The sequence below is a fragment of the Peromyscus eremicus genome, chromosome 3, assembly GCF_949786415.1.
Source record: "Peromyscus eremicus chromosome 3, PerEre_H2_v1, whole genome shotgun sequence".
Taxonomy (NCBI): Eukaryota; Metazoa; Chordata; class Mammalia; order Rodentia; family Cricetidae; genus Peromyscus; species Peromyscus eremicus.
Genome location: NC_081418.1, coordinates 112,757,055 through 112,777,107, shown reverse-complemented (window position 1 = coordinate 112,777,107; position 20,053 = coordinate 112,757,055). Strand labels below are relative to the sequence as shown.

Genomic DNA, 20,053 nt, shown 5'->3' with positions numbered 1-20,053 from the left:
ACAGTAAAATTCCTAGTGATATCTCTCAGTCAGGCTTTCAGCTCTATCACTAAAACTAATTTGTCCCTATCAAGATCACCAGTGACTTCCATGTTGCTGTATCCAGTGGTTAACTCCCACACTTCAACTTCCCTGCTCTCCCAGGAGCCTTCTGCAAGGTTACCATTGTTCATTTTCAGCTGCCCAATGTGGCAACTCAAGAGCTCAACCTACCTGTTCTCTATGTAGAGCTAGTGGTTTCACCCAGTGTCACTTTTACACCTCTGTATGTCAACTGGATCTAATTTCTTAAAATTCATCTGTTCAACCATGTAGTTCATGTTTACACTTTGCCAACAGTATCCAATACTGAACCGATTTTTCCCATCAATAGTCCCTGCCTGAACCATCTTCTTCTCCATGTAATGAAATTCCTGAATCACTACTGACTCCTTTCCCCCACATCTTCCAGTCAAAAAAAAACAAAACAAAACAAAAAAAAACCTTATTATAACTTTAAAATATATAAAGAATAGCTGGGGCCAGGCGTGATAGTGCACACCTTTAATCCCAGCTCTAGGAAGGCAAGGAGGATTTCTGTGAGTTCAAGGGCAACTAGGCCTAGAGTGAAATCCTGTTTCAAAAATAAAACAAAAAGCTGGGTATGGTAGTACTCACCTTTAAGACCAGCACTCAGGACAGGCTTTGCCTGTTGAAGGCTAGCCTAGTCTACATAGCAAGTTCCAGGCCATACAGTGAAATCCTGTCTCAAAACAAAGTACTACTTATTCCAAAGCACAACTATTCCTTACCCTGAATTAAAGCTATGCCTGCATGGAGCTACAAGTATAACTTAATGGTGGAGCGGTGCCTGAGTGCTGGGTTCAATCCTCAGTTCCAATGAAGGAACAAAAGAATAAACAACACCCACCTCTCCCTTACAATACCTGAAAGGTTTCAGCACAACCATCCACAGAACAATTCCACTGGCAGTCTAACATTATCTCTCTGCTTCAAACCTGAGTTTCACTAAGAGTAAAGACCAAAGTTTTCAAGAGGTCCAAAATGACCCACAGGGGGAGATGAATCTGGTTCTGTCACCTCTTCCAGCCCTTTGTCATCCCACTCCAACCCCTCCCTAGTCTGTGAAATGCTGCATACCCCCACTACTGTTTAAGTACAGGAGTAGAATATCAAAACAAAACACGAAGTATGCATTATATTACCATGTGACTGCAGAACAGGCCAAAGGGTCCAGCTAACTCCATGGAGCTCACACCAGAAGTATCAGCAAAACAAATTTAACACATGACTAAGGAAGTCATCAAGTATCACAAGCACATCTAACATGGGAATGGAGGTTTTCCAGAAGGCCTTAGAATGTCTTTAAAGATGGGTGCCCATAATGGAGGAACATGAAGTCACCGGCACAAGGGAGCATTATCTACTAGAGAACTAAGGAATTAAGTAAGCAGGAAAACAGAGGGCCACAACTTAATCAGACATACGCTCACAGGCTCTCAAACTTCACAGGGCCTAATTCAACAGTGGAGGCACATGAGGATTTTCAACATGATGTCCAAAGAGAATAAATTAAACTGTACTTCAGGAAACCATTTTTTTTAAAAAGCCCGTGCTGAAATCCAAAGACAATGAGAATGGTGTACAAATGTTCCCTGATGGAAAACCCCAAATTCTCTGAGAATCTTATTTCCCCTACTGCAAGTCTCATTTCCTCAAATTTACAGTAGTTTCCTGAGAATTTTCCTAGTACTCCTAAAGTATGCTAGATTTCCCAAGAGCAAAGCTATGGTTTCTCTCTCTTGCACAAAATCCTGAAGTAACCATTTCTCATCTTTCTCCATTTAAAAATTCCACATCAGAGCTACAGTTTCTGACCCCCACATCAACCAGGAGTCTTGTATTTCCTGACTTCCTTTGATCACTATAGACCCCACCTCCCCATCTCCTTCACCTCCTTGTATAACCAGTAAAAACTGCTGATCCCTTCCTAGGCACTTGACCTAATTTACTTACTAAAACACTTTGTATTTCTGTTAAAGCATCAGATACCTTGATGCTAAGACATATATCATGAGAAATGACCTTTCTTATTTCTTAGTCCAGCTTAGTGGCATACATCTTTAGTCTCAGTGCTTGGAAGACTGAGAGAGAGAGAGGGGCAGGCGGATCTCTGTGAGTTCCAGGCCAGCTTGGTCTACATAGTGAGTTCCAGAATAGCCAGAGCTACATAGTGAAACCTTGTCTACAAAGGAGATGAGAGGGAGAATAATACATTTCTTTTTTTTAGGAGGCAACATCCTTGTCATGAAAACATTAAGGTGCAACAGTGGCTGTTTGAGCCACGCCCTGAAGCCCGCCCCTATTGAGGCAGCTGTAGCTGTTACACCTGCTTATGACCTTGAGGTACAGGCCTCTGGGGGACGTGGCAACCAGGGACCCTTAAGACCTGGGACGCAGCGGGCGGTGGTGGCACACGCCTTTAATCCCAGCACTCGGAAGGCAGAGCCAGGCGGATCTCTGTGAGTTCGAGGCCAGCCTGGGCTACCGAGTGAGTTCCAGGAAAGGCGCAAAGCTACACAGAGAAACCCTGTCTCGAAAAATTAAAAAAAAAAAAAAAAAGACCTGGGATGCTGGCCGTCTTCTTGGCTACCTTGTGGTTCTAGATGCTGAGATCTTGGACCAAGCCATTCAGCATGGGACATAGTTAAGCTTTCCCAGACCCTACAATAAATCTTCCGTGGTTGTGAGTTTACCCCCAAATAAATTCCTTTGATCATTAAATAGACTCTGTGGATTGATCCCATTATTAAGTACATAATACCAACTCAAAGATTTCTGCAGATTGAGGTACTAAATGTATCTGGATCCAAGGAGGAGCTGCTCTTCCCACTACAACAGAGCTGTAATTGCAACCAACTACTGGAGTTTACTTGGTAACTGAGTAGACCTCACTGCTTGCTGGCTACAGTGTATGTACAAAGGAGCTAGCTCCCCAACTCATTTGCACTCACTACTCTTCTAGAAAGACTTAAATAGCGGGATGGGCCTCCCCAACTGTTTCTATTTTCTTTCGGTGGGATGGCGCCCACCAGGTCTCCCCACAAAAAGTGGATTAATCCAAGTGGATCAGTCATATACTCTCCCTCAGAAACGTAGAACAGAGAAGAAACTGGAGGGGAAAGCATTGATGCCTAACTAAGGAGCCTTTTGGCAGCAGCCCAAGGAACAGTTCCACCAACTACAGTGGCTTAGTCTTCCACAGGTACCTTATCCTCCTACCCAAAGCCTGACAGGGTTGCTAACAACATCTTTCCCAAAAATGTATCTTTTTCTTTTCTTGTTTCCTTTTGGATTTAAATGAATCAACAGTTATGCAAAGGACCTTATACTTAACTATACTTCCTAAAACCCAAATATCCTTTTAGAATATCTAGAATGCATATTTTAAACAGAAATGAGAGGTAAAGTAGTCTCTTCTGAATTTCTCATTATAATTTAAATTTTTATTTTGTATAGTTTAAATGTTAGAGCACTAGTACATTAACTCAAGTCTTTGAGAACACTCCCCAAAGAGCCATTTAAACATCCACCCTTGCAGATTACCCAATACTTGAAGGCTCACCTCAGCAGAGAATCTGGGCTTTAATATAGCACAATCTTCAACTAGTCGCAAATTAAGACGATTTTCCCCATAAATCCTACTAACCCAAAACAGTACACACATTTTGAACATCCCTAAATAAACATAAAAAAAAATGACTTAAAATCTGAAAAACTTAGCTTTCCTTTCAGGGCTCAAAGCTTCAGATGTCAGAGCATTTTGGGGTTTGGATTTTCAGATTAAGGAAGCTGAACTAGTAAAGTCCAGAAAACTTCTATTTTGGACAAGGAATGTTAAACTATATCAACTATCCGTTAAAATGTAAAACTTTTTCACACTTAAGGAATAATTTAAGGCTAGGGAGATGGCTCAGCAGCAAAGGCACTCACCCTACAAGTCTGATAACCTGAGCTCAATCCCCAAGACCTACATACATGGTGAAACCAACTCCTGCAAGCTGTCTTCTGTGAGGCACATGCACATGTGTGGCACACACGTGAGATGAAGTCCTAAGAGAATATGTATTGTTGACATAGGCATGGCCAGGGCAAGGCTTTCCCCAAATCAGGCTCACAGAAATGTCAAAGCCTTTGGCCTTTGGCTAAAAGCAGTATATTCAGACTACTGAGATTAGCTGAACTGCCCAGCCCAGCAGGGCTTCAGTAGCATCCCCATCAGGGCACTCCTCCCCACCTGATACCAGCTGGCCTTCAGGTATGCTTGTCTGTGTGACTGTCCTAGTTCATTTTCCTAGTCACCCCAGTCACGTTTCCAGGATCCAGCTCATGGCACACACAATAAATAAATATCCTTTAAGAGTGAATGCTCAGGCTGGAGAGATGGTTCAGCGGTTAAGAGCAATGGCTGTTCTTCCAGAGGACCCGGGCTCAATTCCCAGCGCCCACATGGCAGCTCACAACTGTCTGTAACTCCAGTTCCAGGGGATCTGACACTCTCACATCAATGCACATAAAATAAAGTTTAAAAAAGTATTAAAAAGAAAAAGACTTAATAAAAAAGAGTGAATGCTCTTTTAAGCTCTAGAGCCATCAATCAATACATTTAAATACATGCTTCTCGTAAACTTCAAACAGTTAAGACTATTAAATCTAGGTATGAAATATAATATACTCCATTATAAAGAAAAAAATGTTGGACAGCTTGGTATGAGAGTACTATGTCTAACTTTAAGATTCTATCCCCAACAGGGGAGGGGAAGGGACAGAGAGGGAAACTGAAGTTCCAAAGGCTTCGTTTATACATTAAAATGCAGGAGAGGGGGCTGAAACGATGGTTCAGGTGTTAAGAGGACTTGCTGTGGCAGAGGAGAGTTCTGTTCCTCTGGCCTGTGCTGGCAACACACTGATGCATACATACTGAACCCCCCATACACAATAAAATGATTAAAATAAACCTTTGAAATGTGGGAACAAAGGGCTAGAGAGATGACTCAGAGGTTATGACCAAAGTCATGACCAAAGTCATGCAAAGGCTGTAACTCCCCCTCAGAAAAACAATTCTACAAATCACAGAAAACAATCACTGTTTTCCACAATGACTTTGGCTGCTCTTCAAGAGGTCCTAAGTTCAATTTCCAGCAACCACATGGTGGCTCACAACCTATAATGATCTATAATGAGATCTGGTGCCCCCTTTTGGCTTGCAGGCATACATGCAGGCAGAACACTGATAAATCTTTTTAAAAAATTGACAAAAAAACATATATTTAGTTTTTTTTATAATGTCTACCTAGCAAAGAGAGTACAGAATTAAGCCATTAGACAGGTTAAGTTTATAATTATGTCGAAATCTTAAAAATAACTCACATATTTATAAACACAGGAAAATTTTTTATAAAGGTAAATAAAGCTGATTTCAATTTTACATGTTCCTGCTCTATGTCACATGTTAAAAAAGCTAGTACAGACAACATGACACTGAAACTTACTTTACTCACTGAGCATCTCCCCAGTCCCCTAAGGTACTTGGGTACTTTCAACACAAGCTTGAGGACCAACCTACCTGGTATTTGCAGTGACAAAGAGACTCTGCTTCAAGGTGGAGAAAAATATACAGCATAAGGATGTATGTGCCTGCATGCATACACACACCCACACAAACACCCCTCCCTATATACATGAAAAGAACTACATCCTTTTAATTAGAAATGCATAGCAATGGGCTGGAGAGATGGCTCAGCCGTTAAAGGCTAGGCTCACAACCAAAATATAAGAAATGCATAGCAAAAAACCATATCATTTTTAAGTAAAAATGCAGTCATTTGTCAACCTCATTCTGGACCCAACAGGTCTTGGACTCATTTAAAGGACTACTTAAAACATTTCTTAAAGAACTACATTTTTAGTCAGGCCCAGTGGCACATATCCACTATTCCAGTTGCTTGAGAGGCTGAGGCAGGAAAATAAAGGGGTACAAAGCATCTCACGTAAACAGAAAAATCAATTTATAAAAGTTTCCTCTAAGGCCTAATTTTCAAAATGTAGTATACCTGGGACAGTAAAATACTGATAAAGGTTGTGAGCAAAAGAGTAAGTGAAATTTAATTCTTTACAAATACTACAAATGTTGTATACAGGCTGTCCAAATACCTAACTAGCCACACAGGATGTACTGAATAAATGCAGGGCCCTTCTATCTTTAAGCACAGCTGAAGGAACAGCAACAATGTTTCCACAACTCAACATACACTTGCAAGAATGCCATCTTCAACACTGCACAATGTGATAGTTTGAATGTAATTGGCCTCCATAAGCTCATAAGGAGTGGCACTATCAGGAAAGTGTGGCTTTGCTGGAGTAAGTATGGCTTTGTTGGAGGAAGTGTGTCACTGTGGGGGGTAGGTCTCTTTTGCTCAAGCTTGGCTCAGTGTGACAGATCTTTCCTGTTGCCTGCAAGATGTGGCTAGCACCATGTCTGCCTGCATGCCGCCAGGCTCCTCACCATGATGACAATGGACTGAACCTTTGCCACCTTAATTAAATGTTTTCCTTTATAAGAGTTGCTGTGGTCATAAGTGTCTCTTCACAGCAATAAAAACCCTAAGACACACCCATACTTCAATTTAATGAGTAAACTTGAGATTCACTTATTGCCCAAATCTGGCCAAGCATCAACTCAATTTGATCTTACACTATTCATAATTTGAAACCCTCAAACTTCAATGCAATGACTTAGAGAGATGGTACCTTTCACAGGTAATTATGGCTACACGAGGTCATCTGCAGAGAACCTTCATGATTAGGTTAGTGCCTAGAGACAAGAGAAGCTGACATTCTCTGAAGTGTGATGAAATATTGACAAGGCAGACAACCAAGTTTCACCACCACAGGACCTTAATGATACCTGTTGTAGGAATTTAGCAGTCACTCACTGTATCTGGGGTAAACATTAAGAGTGAATAGTTGTTTTCTACACCTAAAGAATCATTGTGGAAAACATTGTTTTCTGTGATTTGTAGAATTGTTTTTCTGAGGGGGAGTCTTAGGCCTTTGCATGACTTTGGTCACAAGATGATTCTGGCACACCTTAAGCTCTAGGAGTATTATGTACTGCAAGAGGCACACAATGAAGGGCTAAAGTCATGTGGGCATGTGAATCTTTCCTTTAGAGAGACATAGAGCTTAGATTAGATTAGGGACCTTGGTATGAGGAAATATTTTACCCCCCCAAAAAAAACTTTGTGTAACAATCAATAAATATGCCTTTGTCCAGCGGTTTGAAATTCAGTCCAGTTCAGTTCATCAGAGGCTGGATCTTCCTGCTGCCACATAGGCCTTAAAATTTCATCTTGGAGTAACCTTTCTTCGACCAACCCACATAACAGAGAACACCCCAACAAATACCCTCATCTTAGACTTCTCAGTCTAAAAAAAACTGGGAGAAAAGAGCTTCTCACTAAGCAGGCCAAGTGAAAATAGTTAAGTCTACTACTTTGAAGGACCAATGATACAAAATGCATGATCCCAGGTAGATTGACAGTGTATGCCTATAACCCCAGCATTTGAGAGACAGCAACAAAAGTATCACAAGTTCCAAGCCAGCCTGACAGAAACATAACAAGTATGAAGAATGCTGGGACTACAAAACAAGTCCTAGTCCCAAATAAATACATATATAAATAAAGCAAGCTAGATGTGGTTGCACAGGCCTATAATCCCAGTATCTGGAAGCTGAAGAGAGACTACAGGTGCAAATAAGGGCAAAAAATTCAAGCTCTTTGCGGGCTAAGAGAACCATGTCCAATAAAAATTTTAAAAAATATTAAGCAAGGCAGTGCATGTCTTTAACCCCAGCAGCACATGTTAAACATAGGTAAGAAGATCTCTGAGTTCCAGGCCAGCCAGAACTAGAGACCCTGACTCCAAAATATAAAACTAAACACACACACCGAGACAGAGAGACAGATGATATGATCAGACAACCAAGCTTGGCATGTGTAGTCAGATTTTCTGTGTCCCAGCATGCCAGTGGTCGGACAAATCTCTCACCCACCAGTCCCGCAAGTAAACACACAGAAGATTATAGTAATTAAAACTGCATGGCCATGGCTCAAGCCTTTTGCTAGCTAGCTCTTATATCTTAAATTAGCCCATAACTATTAATCTATGTATCATCACATGTTCCGTGGCTTTACTTGCGTCCCATTACATGTTTCTCCTTGGGCAGTTGGCTGGCGTCTCCTGACTCTGTCTTCCTCATCCCAGAATTCTCGTCTGCTTATCCCGCCTATACTTCCTGCCTGGCTACTGGCCAATCAGCTTTTTATTTATCAACCAATCAAAACAACCCATTCACAGCATACAGAATATCCCACAGCAGGCATGAGATCTGTTTTTAACATAATATTCATAATGCAGAATAGAACAGCAAAAAAGATTTTAAAAGGCAAGATCACCGTTTTCTTCGACAATCTAAGATCTAGGTGACAGCTAAACTGACAGATTCTGGACATACAAAAACTAAAAAGTAAACAAGACAAACTTACCCCCAAATACTTACACATACATAGACAAGGTTCACATATTTTTTTTCCCTTGGGGGGTGGGGGGGGGGCGGGGGTTCGAGACTGTTTTTCTGTGTAGTTTTGGTGCCTGTCCTGGATCTCGCTCTACCTCCCGAGCACTGGGGCCACTGCCGCCCGGCTTACATATTTTCTAAAGTTAAGAGTACTGTCTTGGGTCTGGAGAAAGATCTAGACATGGTGATGTGTACCTGTAATCTCAGTGTTGGATAGCTGAAGACAGAGGATTCCTAGGGTTTGTAGTCAGCAACCTAACTTAATTGGTGAGTCCAGGGTCCCAGTGAGAACTTGTCTCAAAGTCAAGGTGGCCAAGTGTGATGGCACACACTTTTAATATCAGCACTCAGAAGATATCTATCTATCGATACTGAAGACCAACACCCATCCCAACCCCTCCCCCTATCTATCTGTACTAGCATGCACATAAAATGAGTTTTTTTTGTGTGTGTAATTAAAGGAAAAGCTTTTCCTTTTATCTTTTAACCTAGCTCTCTGTGTGCCATACTAAAGAGCAAGTCAAGTTCTGCTCACTCAGCTACAAAAGTGTGAGTAAAAACAAACTATCAATGCATATTTGAAACATGGAAATATCTATGGAGAAAGACATGAAATCATGAAAAATTTTGCATATAAAATATTCGGTCATACACTACATAGCTGTATTTTGGTCATCCACAGAGCACTAAGAGAATACAACAGAAATGAAAAACTTTATTGCCTAATATGATGACACAGTCATGCCATCAAAATAATTTGCTTTAACAACACGAGATGGTCCTTGTGAATTTCCCAACAACCCATTGCACTGCGTATATTAGAACAGTCCAACTTATATGGGTTACTACGATGCATAATACTTGATAAGAACATGTGACTGGCCAGGCAATGGTGACGCACGCCTTTAATCCCAGCACTTGGGAGGCAGAGCCAGGCGGATCTCTGTGAGTTCAAGGCCAGCCTGGTCTACAGAGTGAGATCCAGGAGAGGCACCAAAGCTACACAGAGAAACCCTGTCTAGAAAAAAAAAAACAAAAAACCATATGACTCACTGATCTACATACATTTTATTGCTAAAGAATATCTAGCTAAAGCAAAGTTGACTGTGTAACAGCAAACTGTATGGTACCAGCTGTAGCCTCAGACACCAAGAAAACCCACTCACTGACTGCAATCTGCTATGTTTGCAATAGCAACTCTCAACAAGGTTCTCAGAAAGTATCCCCATTAAGTGGTGCAGGCCTGTTTATAGAGAGTCTTTTGAACAGTCTTAAACGACAAACTTAAGTTACCCCACGAAGAAAAACGGAAAATATTGTCAGCATACACTTTTTTTTTTTCTTGGTTTTTCGAGACAGGGTTTCTCTATGTAGTTTTGGTGCCTGTCCTGGATCTCACTCTGTAGACCAGGCTGGCCTCGAACTCACAGAGATCCACCTGCCTCTGCCTCTTACCTGGCCCCATTTTTAAATTTTTAAAAAAAAAAAAAAAGATTTATTTTATCAGTATAAGCGGTCTTTGTTTTGTTGACTTTGTTTGGGTTTGGTTTTTCCAGATAGGGTTTCTCTGTATGTAGCCCTGGCTGGCCTCGAACTCAGAGATCCACCTGCCTCTGCCTCCTGAATTCTGGGTTAAAGGCATGCATCACCACTGCCTGGCAGTATGAGTGTTTGGTCTGCATGTATGCCTGTGCACCATGTGCATGCAGTCATTGCCCACAGAGGTCAGAAGAGGATGTCAGCTCCTCTGGAACTGGAGTTACATAGACAATTTGAGCCACTGCCTCCTGGGACACAAACACAAGTCCTCTGCAAAACTAAGTGTTCTTAACCCCTGAACCATCTCTCCAACCCCATCAACAATGTTTTTAAAGTTGCCAAACTTGGGCTGTGCCAGTGATTTCCTACAGTGACTAGGACAGCAAGTCCACAGACCACAGAAAATACAAGAAAGCCAAGCAACAAGGTAGTTATGAATCTACTAAATGAACAGGGGCAAAGACTAAAAAATATCAAAATCTTTGAAGACAGGAAAGACAACAGTAATATGAACTAGAACAGTCATGGAATCAAGTGTCAGTAAAATGTCTCCTATCCCTCAAATTTCAAATACTTCTACAATACATGCCCTCTTCACATAATAAAGACAAGGCCAGGTTTATGAACTACAAACTAAAATTGAAAGGGCTCTAGCAGGCCCTAGCATGGCAACCATAGCTCTGGCAGGTCTTGCCCTTCCCCCATTCCCTCTTCCTATATCACATTCTTAAAGATAGCCACAAGATCCATTCCCTTTGGCCACTTCCTCCTCCTGAGACTGACTACAGAGGTCCAGCTACCAAAAAGTCCAGCAATCAAAAGTCCCCTTTAACATGCCCCATCAAAATTTACCACTGCATCCTCCCCGATTCTAACACAGACCTCTCCTTTTTTTCCTCTTAAAAATTACACCTGCAAGGTCATTTGCTACTGTTTTTCTGCCTGGGTCAGAAATCAGACACTTTGTCTTCCCTGCTTAATAAAGAATCTCCCTGTGAAAACAGGTGTTTGGGTATGGCCTGTGCCTAATCCAGGGTCAGAGAGGGAACACTCTCAGGTTTGCAGGTCCCTTCAAAACTAACATCTATCTTACTGTCTTTTACTAAGTGCCTCCAAGCAGTGTTCATGCATCACCATACACAGCCTTTCTAACACCTCTCTCATCCACAAGGACATGTGCTGTACCACGAGGAAAGGAGAGCTGTGCAGGTACATAAGGTCAGCTTCGTTAAACAACCACCACCTAAGTAATGATGATAATGGAAGCCCATACCCCAAAACCTAAACTTTGAATTCTAATAGTGGTGTTAAATAAGATTGCTGCAGTGGAGAGGGAGGATGTCACACAAGTGAACACAGCACAAGCAGGGTCTAAAGGAATGAGTTCTAACAGGGCCTGGGTACTGACCATGCCCAAGCATAACTGCATCGCTTACCATCTGTACACTCTTAAGCTTTATAAGTCTTGCCCCATTTTAATAAACAGAACATATTCTTCACAGAGAACAGTCACAAAGACTAAAGCAGGGTATGCATGGGAAATATTTGATGTCTTACACAAAATATGTTCATGCAATCTGTCTCTCCTGGGGTTTGGTGGGAGACAGTTAACAACCCAAAGCAAAAATTCCCATGTAAGCCAGCTGTATGCACATCTGCAATTTCAGTACTAAGGAGACTAAAGCAGGAGGATCACAAGTCTAAGGGCAGCCTGAGCTACAGAGACAGAGCAAGATTTTACCAAAAAAATAAAAAATAAAAAAAAAAAAATTTGCCAGGCGGAGGTGGTAGCATGTGCCTTTAATCTGAGCACTGTAAAGGCGGGCGGCTCTCTGAGTTCAAGACTAACCGGGTCTACATAAGTTCCAGGACAGCCAGGGCTACACAAAGAAACCCTACCTAAAAACAAACAAAAAACCTCATACTGAAACCTATTTTGTATTAAGTAATATATGCTAATAAGAAAACCTTGTGGGGTGGGGAGGGGGAGGCAGTTGGGAAGGCACCTACGGTGGTAGTTCTGAAGCTAAGAGTGCTTAAGGGACCTAAGTCTCAATTCTCAGCTTCCACATAAAAAGCAGGGTGTGGCTTTGCAAGCTTGTAACCCCAGCATTACAGGGTGGAGACAGAGATCCTAAAAGCTCCAATCAACCTGGCTTAGCCAAAAAAGTGAGCTTCCAATTCTGGCATCCACATGTGTGTGCACAGGAGTGCTCCCAAAGCTCACACAAGTAACACAAAAGCAGTATGTACTTTACGGTTTATAGGTACAGACAATGAAGTTAACTTATAAAAGTACAGCTCATACAACAGACCAAGTCTCACATGCTATACTCTTAAAATTAACTGGGAAATCAACAGTAGTTAGATCTGAGGAAGGGGGAAACACAAAGCCTTTAATCTGTAGTTTCCTCCATAAAAAACAAACAAAACAAAAACTGGGGCTGGGAAGATGGCACACCACCTGACCTGAGCTTGATTCTGGGACCACAGGGTGAACGAGATAAACTGACTCTTGCAAGGTGTCCTCTCACTTCCACACTTGTACCCACACACACACAAATAATAAATGTGTGTTTCAAAAAAAAAAAAAAAAAAGACTGGTGGTGGCGCACGCCTTTAATCCCAGCACTCGGGAGGCAGAGCCAGGCGGATCTCTGTGAGTTCGAGGCCAACCTGGGCTACCAAGTGAGTCCCAGGAAAGGCGCAAAGCTACACAGAGAAACCCTGTCTCGAAAAACCAAAAAAAAAAAAAAAAAAAAAAAAAGACTGAAAAATCAATATGCCTCAACATTAATTACTAATAGATTAAAGGGGGAGGGACAAAATTCACAAAAGCAGGATACAGTGGACATTTTAGACACAAGTACTACATCAGACAAAACATTCCCCACCTTAAGAAAATTAAGGGGCCGGGCGCAAGAGGCAGAGCTAGGTGGATCTGTGAGTTCGAGGCCAGCCTGATGTACAGAGTGAGATCCAGGACAGGCACCAAAACTACACAGAGAAACCCTGTCTGGTCGGACGGACGGATGGATGGATGGACGGAAGGAAGGAAATTAAGGGGGAAAAAAAGAAAAAGAAAAAAATTAAGGAAGGACCAAACAGCCTCACAGTTTGTAATAATGTAAGAATAGTGACTACCTTTAAGTTGTCTAACTTTCCTTCCTTCCTGAAGTGTCAAATATATAAACACAAAGAGGGTCAGACAGGACTGCCAGCTGGAGCCAGCCTAAACTCTAAAGCAAGTTCCAGGCTAATCTGGACAACAGCTAGACCACCTCAAACTCCCACCCACCCCCATCCAAACCCTACTGCCAGCTGTTCTTTCTTTAGCACCAGGCAGTGTACTAAGTTTTCACGTATATTTTTCAGTTTGAGGTGTTATCAGTACCCTTGTTTTAACCAGTTGTTGTGTAAATTTCCTCCATAATCCAAACATTCCATCCTGCAGGCTAGCTCCTAAGGGGAGGTAAACACCTTCCGAACTCCCTGAGGCTGACCAGATTCACTAGGCCCCTCTCTATCTGAGTAAACAAACACAGAGTCACCTCTCAGAGGAAGAAAAGCTGAGCTTCACAGAAGACTCAGAGAGAAGCTTCCAGGGCGACTCTGAGGCCAGACCACTGCCTGGAGAAGGTGCAGACCCCGAAACACCAGCAAAGGGCACTCCATCTGCTGTCCTGTCTGCAGGCTGCTGCTGTGCGGTGCTCCAGGTTCACCCCATTTTGTGAGCTGTCACCCATGCTGGGGTAGGCTTTGGTGACAGCTGTCTTTGAGTCACTCTGTCCTATAAATAATTCCTCACCCATCTATATCCTTGTAAATAACCCCAATAAAACTCATTAGTTCACCAAGTTCTGTACTTTGGTCTGCCGTGGGCTCCCCATCTGGGATGAGTAGACAAGTGTGTTCGCTCCCCAGGAAGTTTTGTCACACCGCACTGGTCTAGCAAGGATTTAAGTTTTTCTCTAAAGAAGGAAATCAGAAAGAATGGAATTGTTGGCTTTAGCTCATCTCTCAAAGCACCGTCAGACACACTAGAAAACAAAATAAAAAGCCCAACAAACCCCCAAAGGGTGAGGAGAAGCTGACCAGTTGTAGATCACTGAGACCTACCTGGTCAAGAGGAAGTAAAGGTACAGAGATCAAGGCCCGAAACTAAGGATCACAAAAAATAAACAAAAACAAAAACAAAAAACAAACAAACAAAACAGGAAAAAAAAAAAAAACACCACCAGAAACCATGGCAGCCCAACTTGAGAGTAGCAGTTAAAAATGACATGCTCTTGGCCACCCTACCAGTGGGCAAAGGGAAGATCTGAAGGGACCACTTTGTTGCTCACACTGAGCTCCTGAATGTGGCACAAAAGAGATCTTGTCTAGAAACCAACTCCACATGAGGAGACAGCTATGGTTACACAGCAAGATGAAGTCTCAAAATGGGTTGGTGGGTGAGCACTACAAATTGGGTAAAAAGTAACATTCTTGGGGCTGGATGCTTCAAACAGTTAAGGGTACTTATTGCTCTTCCAGAGGACCTGGATTCATTTCCAAACACCACAAGGCAGCTCCCAACCATCTGTAACTTCACACACTGTCTTCTGATCCTGGTAGGCATGGCATTCACACAGTGCACAGACACATATGCAGGCAAAACACCCATACACATTTAAAACTTAATGTTCTTCTTTTGTGGAAGTAACATTGGCATTATCTCCACCTTTTCCAGTGTATACTGACAGACCCATGAAACAATTTCGGGATATACTAATCCAATCACTCCATCTCCAGAACCAGAGATTTTTGTTATGGAGAAAGCCCATTGAAAAGCTCCACAGTATTTGGCTGGAGATGGAGCTCAGTGGTGAAGTACCTGCCTAGCACGCAGAAGAGTCTGGATGTGATCCCCAGCACCAGGAAAACAATGTAATCTCTATCTGGTTCTGCAGTTATGACTCAATGGCTGAGCAGGGGGCTAACAGATGCAAGGCCCAGGTTCTACCCCAGGGAGAAGTGGAAAACAAGCAAGCAAGCAAAGGTTACATCTAATTTGAAAGGAAATATTATCCAAACTTCACCAAATGTAATCAAGAATATAAAAGCACCAATCATTTTAATACAGAACATCTAATACACAATAACCAAACAATGTAGGAAGTGGAAGATTCAAAATCTGACTGATTCTCAGGCTACCTGGTGATCCAGTAGGACAGGGTAAGACAGAACATTAAAGTTACCTTTTAGAATCTCTCAACTAGAGCAATATGCTTATCAAAAAGTTAAGGCAGTTTGTATATAAGCATCACAGTCGAAGATAAACCTTCACCCCTCCTTCTAGTTCTGAAACAGGGTTTCTTCTCTGCATAACTTGGCTGTCCTGGAACTCACTCTGTAGACCATGCTGGCCTTGAACTCAGAGATCTGCCTGCCTAAGCCTCCCAAATTCTGGTATTAAAGGCGTGCACCACCACCACCACCCAGCTAAAATAATTTTGTATGGAAAAAAAAAAAAAACTTGAGGAAATAAAATGCTTTTCTTCTGATAAGGAAACAGCTTAGCCCAGTCAACAGCTCAAGGAAGAGAGACAATGTAAGCAATGAATATTTCAGGGACTCACTTATTTTTGAAAGATGGCATCTAGTCATTTTTAGGCTTTTCTTTATAAGTAAAACTAGCGACCTGCATCCATTTTTGGGGTGTTATGCCTGCACATAAAAATGTGCACCATGATCGTGCACTGTGCCCTTGGAAGCCAGAAGAGGACATCAGATCTCCTGGAACTGGAGTTACAGAATTTTGAGCCTACAAGTGGATGCAAGAAATCAGATCTGGGTCCTCTGGAAGAGCAGCCAGTGATCTTAACCACAGAGCCATCTCTCCAGCCCAGTAAATGACTTTTTTCACTAGAGGATTCTCTTGTTTTTGGAGAAAGAGACTCACTGTAGCTTTGGCTGTCCTGGAACTCATTATGCAGACCAGGCTCATAGAGATCTACCTGTCTCTGCCTTTAACCCTCTGCTGAGATTAATGGCATGCACCGCCATGTCTGGCAAGGATTCTATTCTTAAAATTGACATGCACAGAAATATTAGTCACATTAGGTTGATGGATATATTTTCATCTTCTTGTTTGTTTGTTTTAGTTTTGCTTTTGTTTTTTCAAGACAGGGTTTCTCTCTGTAACAGCTCTAGATGTTCCTGAAACTCGCCCTGTAGAGGCTGGCCTCCCAAGTACTGGGATCAAAGGCCTGCACCACCATGTCCAGCTGTTTTAGTTTTTAAGACAGGGATTCTCTGTGTAGCCCTGACTGTCCTGGAATTCATTCTAGACCAGGCTGGCCTTGAACATGGAGATCCACCTGCCCTCAAATCCTGGGATTAAAGTGTGTGCCACCACCTTTCTTGCCTGGATGGGTATATTTTAATAAACTACTGAAGAGGTTCTGCTTATATAACTACTAAATTATGTACTACACTTAGATATATTTTCTTTCTAAAATCTAACTACTTATTAGAAAGCTAAACCACAGCCATAAACAAATCTTGTAAAAAATGAACACTTGTTAACAAAGACAGAGAGCATGTTGGGGCATGCATGTAATCCCAGCACTACATAGATGAAAGCAGAATGAACCTGAGTTCAAAGCCAGTGTAGGTACCTTAAAGAAACAGGAATTCAAATTTTTAAGGAAGCGGAGAATGTAGCTCAGTGGTGGAGCTCTTGTCTAGCACATGAGGTACTAGGTCCCAGCTCCAGTGAAGATAGTAATAATAATAACAATATGATGATGATGACAACAAGAATGGGGAAAGCTAGGGTAGCAGCTCACATCTGCAATCCCAGTACTTGGTGGCTGAGATAGGTCTGCCTAGAGTCTGAGGTCAGTCTGGGCTACCTAATAATTCAGAGCCATCTGAGCTAGAGCGTGATCCTATCTCAAAAAAATTAAAACTGCCTGGCTTGGCTGCCCAAAACTTTAATCCCAGCACCTAGAAGGCAGAGCCAGTAAGGATCACTGAGTTCAAATCCAGCCAGGGCTACAGAATGAGATAATGACAGAGAAGATATATAATCACTTGCTGAATATTATACTCAAAACTAAGCAGAGAGCTCACCAACACTAAACCCTAAATAACCTTTCTCTGCCCCCTACCCTACATGACTTAGTGTACAAAGACAGGCTGTCTTACACTAAGTCACTGAGCCAGAGTGTGAAAGAACTTGTACCACATGAATAAACCAGACTTTTCCTTTTGAAAAATACAGTATAGGTTCGGATTGGCAAAATTTGGCAATGAGCCTAGTAAGATGTTGACATATGTAATAAGTTAGCTAACCCAGAAAGTCAGGACAGTGACAACTTCACCATCTGGAATGCGTCAGATAATCTCTTAAGTCCTCAAGACAACAAATCCAAGTTAGACTTTAAACAACATGGATTAGTCTGACAACAAAAGGCTGGACACTGGGCAGTACCAAAAAATGTCAACAACAAATCCCTATCAGTATCAAAGTCACAAAACTGTGGGAAGAAACCTGTTTACAATGATGAAGAACCCATAATGAAACATTCTTTTCTACGGTTCTTTCAAACTGGTAGGTTCTCCTTGTGCCAAAGCTGATATCCAGAAAACTTTGATAAATTCTAACAATTGTTATGCAACACACAGGAAGGAGTCTAGTCTTTACTGTGATCTTTAAGGCATCTCCATTTTTTTAAATTATATTTTTCTACTTACTTATTTTTGTGTATGAGTCCAATGACAACTTTTGGGAGTCAGTTCTCTCCTTCCATTATGTGGGACTCCCTAGGTGGAATTTCCAGATGAAATTCACATCCTCAGGCCTGGCAGCAAGCACCTTAACCAGTTGGGCAGTCTCACCCATCCCCAGGGTCTCCAATTTTGACAGACCTATTATATGAGTGTTCTGAAACCTTCTTTTTCCACTTTCCTAAACAACTGTGAAGATAGGTAGGCCTGTGACCATGAACCCATGCTTCCTACTTACATTGTTTCTCCAGTCTTGGCTACATGACAGAGAAACTGATCCAGGACCGGACAAACTTCCTTTTTCCCCCTCTTCTCAAAATCTAGATAAGGGAAAGAAAAGAACGTTTATCAGTATGTCCTCTAACAAGCGAACTTTATTCAAAGTCTTGCTCTACATTAGAAAACAATTAAGAAAATCAGCCTCAGCTGGGCGTGGCGAGGCGGCACGCACCTTTAATCCCAGCATTCAGGAGGCAGAGGCAGGCGGATCTGAGTTCAAGGCCAGCCTAGGCTACAGAGTGAGTTCCAGGACAGCTAAGGGTACACAGAGAAACCCTGTCCCGAAAAACAAACGGGGGGGGGGGGGGAGATAGCAGAGAGAAAATGACCCTCTCACCCAAATACCCACAGCCACCCCGAGTTCCTCCACGCCACCCTTTTCCACCCACAGCGCGAGTTCTCCTACAGGGGGCACCCCACCTCACAAACCATCCTTCATCGTGTTTCCCAAGAGTTTCCCAAGGGGAGCCCCGGCGTCCGATCCAAGCCCCGATCCCCGTCGCGTATACCCGAATGAATCCACCTCCCCCCCCCAAGTCCCCCCCACCCAGCCGCCAATGCCCCAAATGCGGCTGGGTGTCGAGAACGGGGTTCTCAGAACGCCGGGACCCCCGCGGTTCCAAGTTTGGGAAGCAGCGCGTTCCCGAGCCTGTTGCTCGCCAAGCCTCGGGACCGGCGTGGGGAGGGCGAGCGCGGGGGGTGGGGGGACTCCCCAGGCCCAGAGGCCGCGGCATCGGCATCGGCATCGGCACCGGAATCGGCATTCGCCGCCGCCGCCGCCGCCGCACGACGAGGCCGCGCCGGTGCCAGGCGCTCCCCTCCCCCCACGCCCGCGGCCCACACAAAGCCCGGCGCGGGGGGCTGCGGGGCGGCGCGGGGGGGGGGGGGACCCCCGCCCGAGCGCGCGCGGCCGGCAGCGCGGCGACCCCCACCTTTCAGCGCCTCCTGCAGCCTCTCGACGTCCATGGCGCCGCGGAGTCCCTCGCCGCCGGCGCCTCCCTCGGCCGCCGTCCCGGGGGCCGCGGCGCCCGCCCCCGCCTCCCCCCCGACGCCCGCCCCCGCCCTCGCACACACTCCGCCACACGCCGGCGACCGGGGAGGAGGGGGAGGGTCCCGGAGGGAGCCGGGCCGGGGGGGAGGGAAGCGAGAGACGGAGCGAGACCGACAGAGCGAGCACCTCCCCGAGCCGCTACCACCAGCCCTCCAACATGGCGCCCGGCACGTCAGCGCGCGCACGCTCCCTCGCGCACCCTCCCCGCCCCCCGCCCCCCCTTCCCCCGCCGGCCGTCCTCGCTCCCGCCGCGCGCGCGCGCGTACTCCCACACGCCCAAGAGCGCGCCCGGCCCAGTGCGCGTGCGCTGCGGAGCGGGGGGGGGGGGGGGGGGACGCGAGGGGCGGAGGCGCGAGTTCGGAGCCCGCCGGCTGCCTGGTGGGCGCTGAAGCCGCCGCCGAGCCCGACGGGAGGGCGGGGGTGGGGTGGGGTGGGGTGGGGTGGGTCCCTTTGCCTTTCTGAGCCTCGGTTTCCCCACCCGTACACTGACGGCGCCGGTGCCGACCACTGTGTACTGTTGCAATGATCACTGGGGCTCAAGGAATGCATTTAAAAAAAGAAAAAAATTTTTTTTGGTGGAGTAGGGGAGTTGTTTCGTTTTTCAAGACAGGGTTTCTCTGTGTAGCCCTGGCTGTCCTGGAACTCACTCTATAGACCAGGCTGGCCTCAAACTCAGAGATCTAGCTACCTCTGCCTCTCAAGTGCTACCACCGCCCGCCTTCGATGTATTTTGTTTTTATTTCTGGAAGATGACCTTAGGCTAGTCT

At 44.2% G+C, this 20,053-nt stretch overlaps 1 protein-coding gene across 3 annotated transcripts in view; it reads right to left on the bottom strand.

Annotated features, from left to right (window-relative positions):
- Ppp4r2 (protein phosphatase 4 regulatory subunit 2) overlaps positions 1–19,268 on the bottom strand; it is a 44,735-nt gene extending 25,467 nt beyond the window's left edge. For 2 of the 3 annotated variants that reach the window (XM_059258286.1, XM_059258287.1), the window contains exons 1-2: positions 19,168–19,268; positions 18,195–18,276 (exon numbers count right to left, since the gene is read on the bottom strand). In XM_059258286.1, the coding sequence (XP_059114269.1) occupies positions 18,195–18,276; positions 19,168–19,201 (116 nt within the window). In that variant the 5' untranslated portion in view covers positions 19,202–19,268. Of the gene's footprint in view, positions 1–18,194; positions 18,277–18,655; positions 18,783–19,167 lie in introns of those variants that run through there. The other variant, XM_059258288.1, reaches the window with a different exon arrangement.
- Positions 19,269–20,053: the final 785 nt, after the last annotated feature.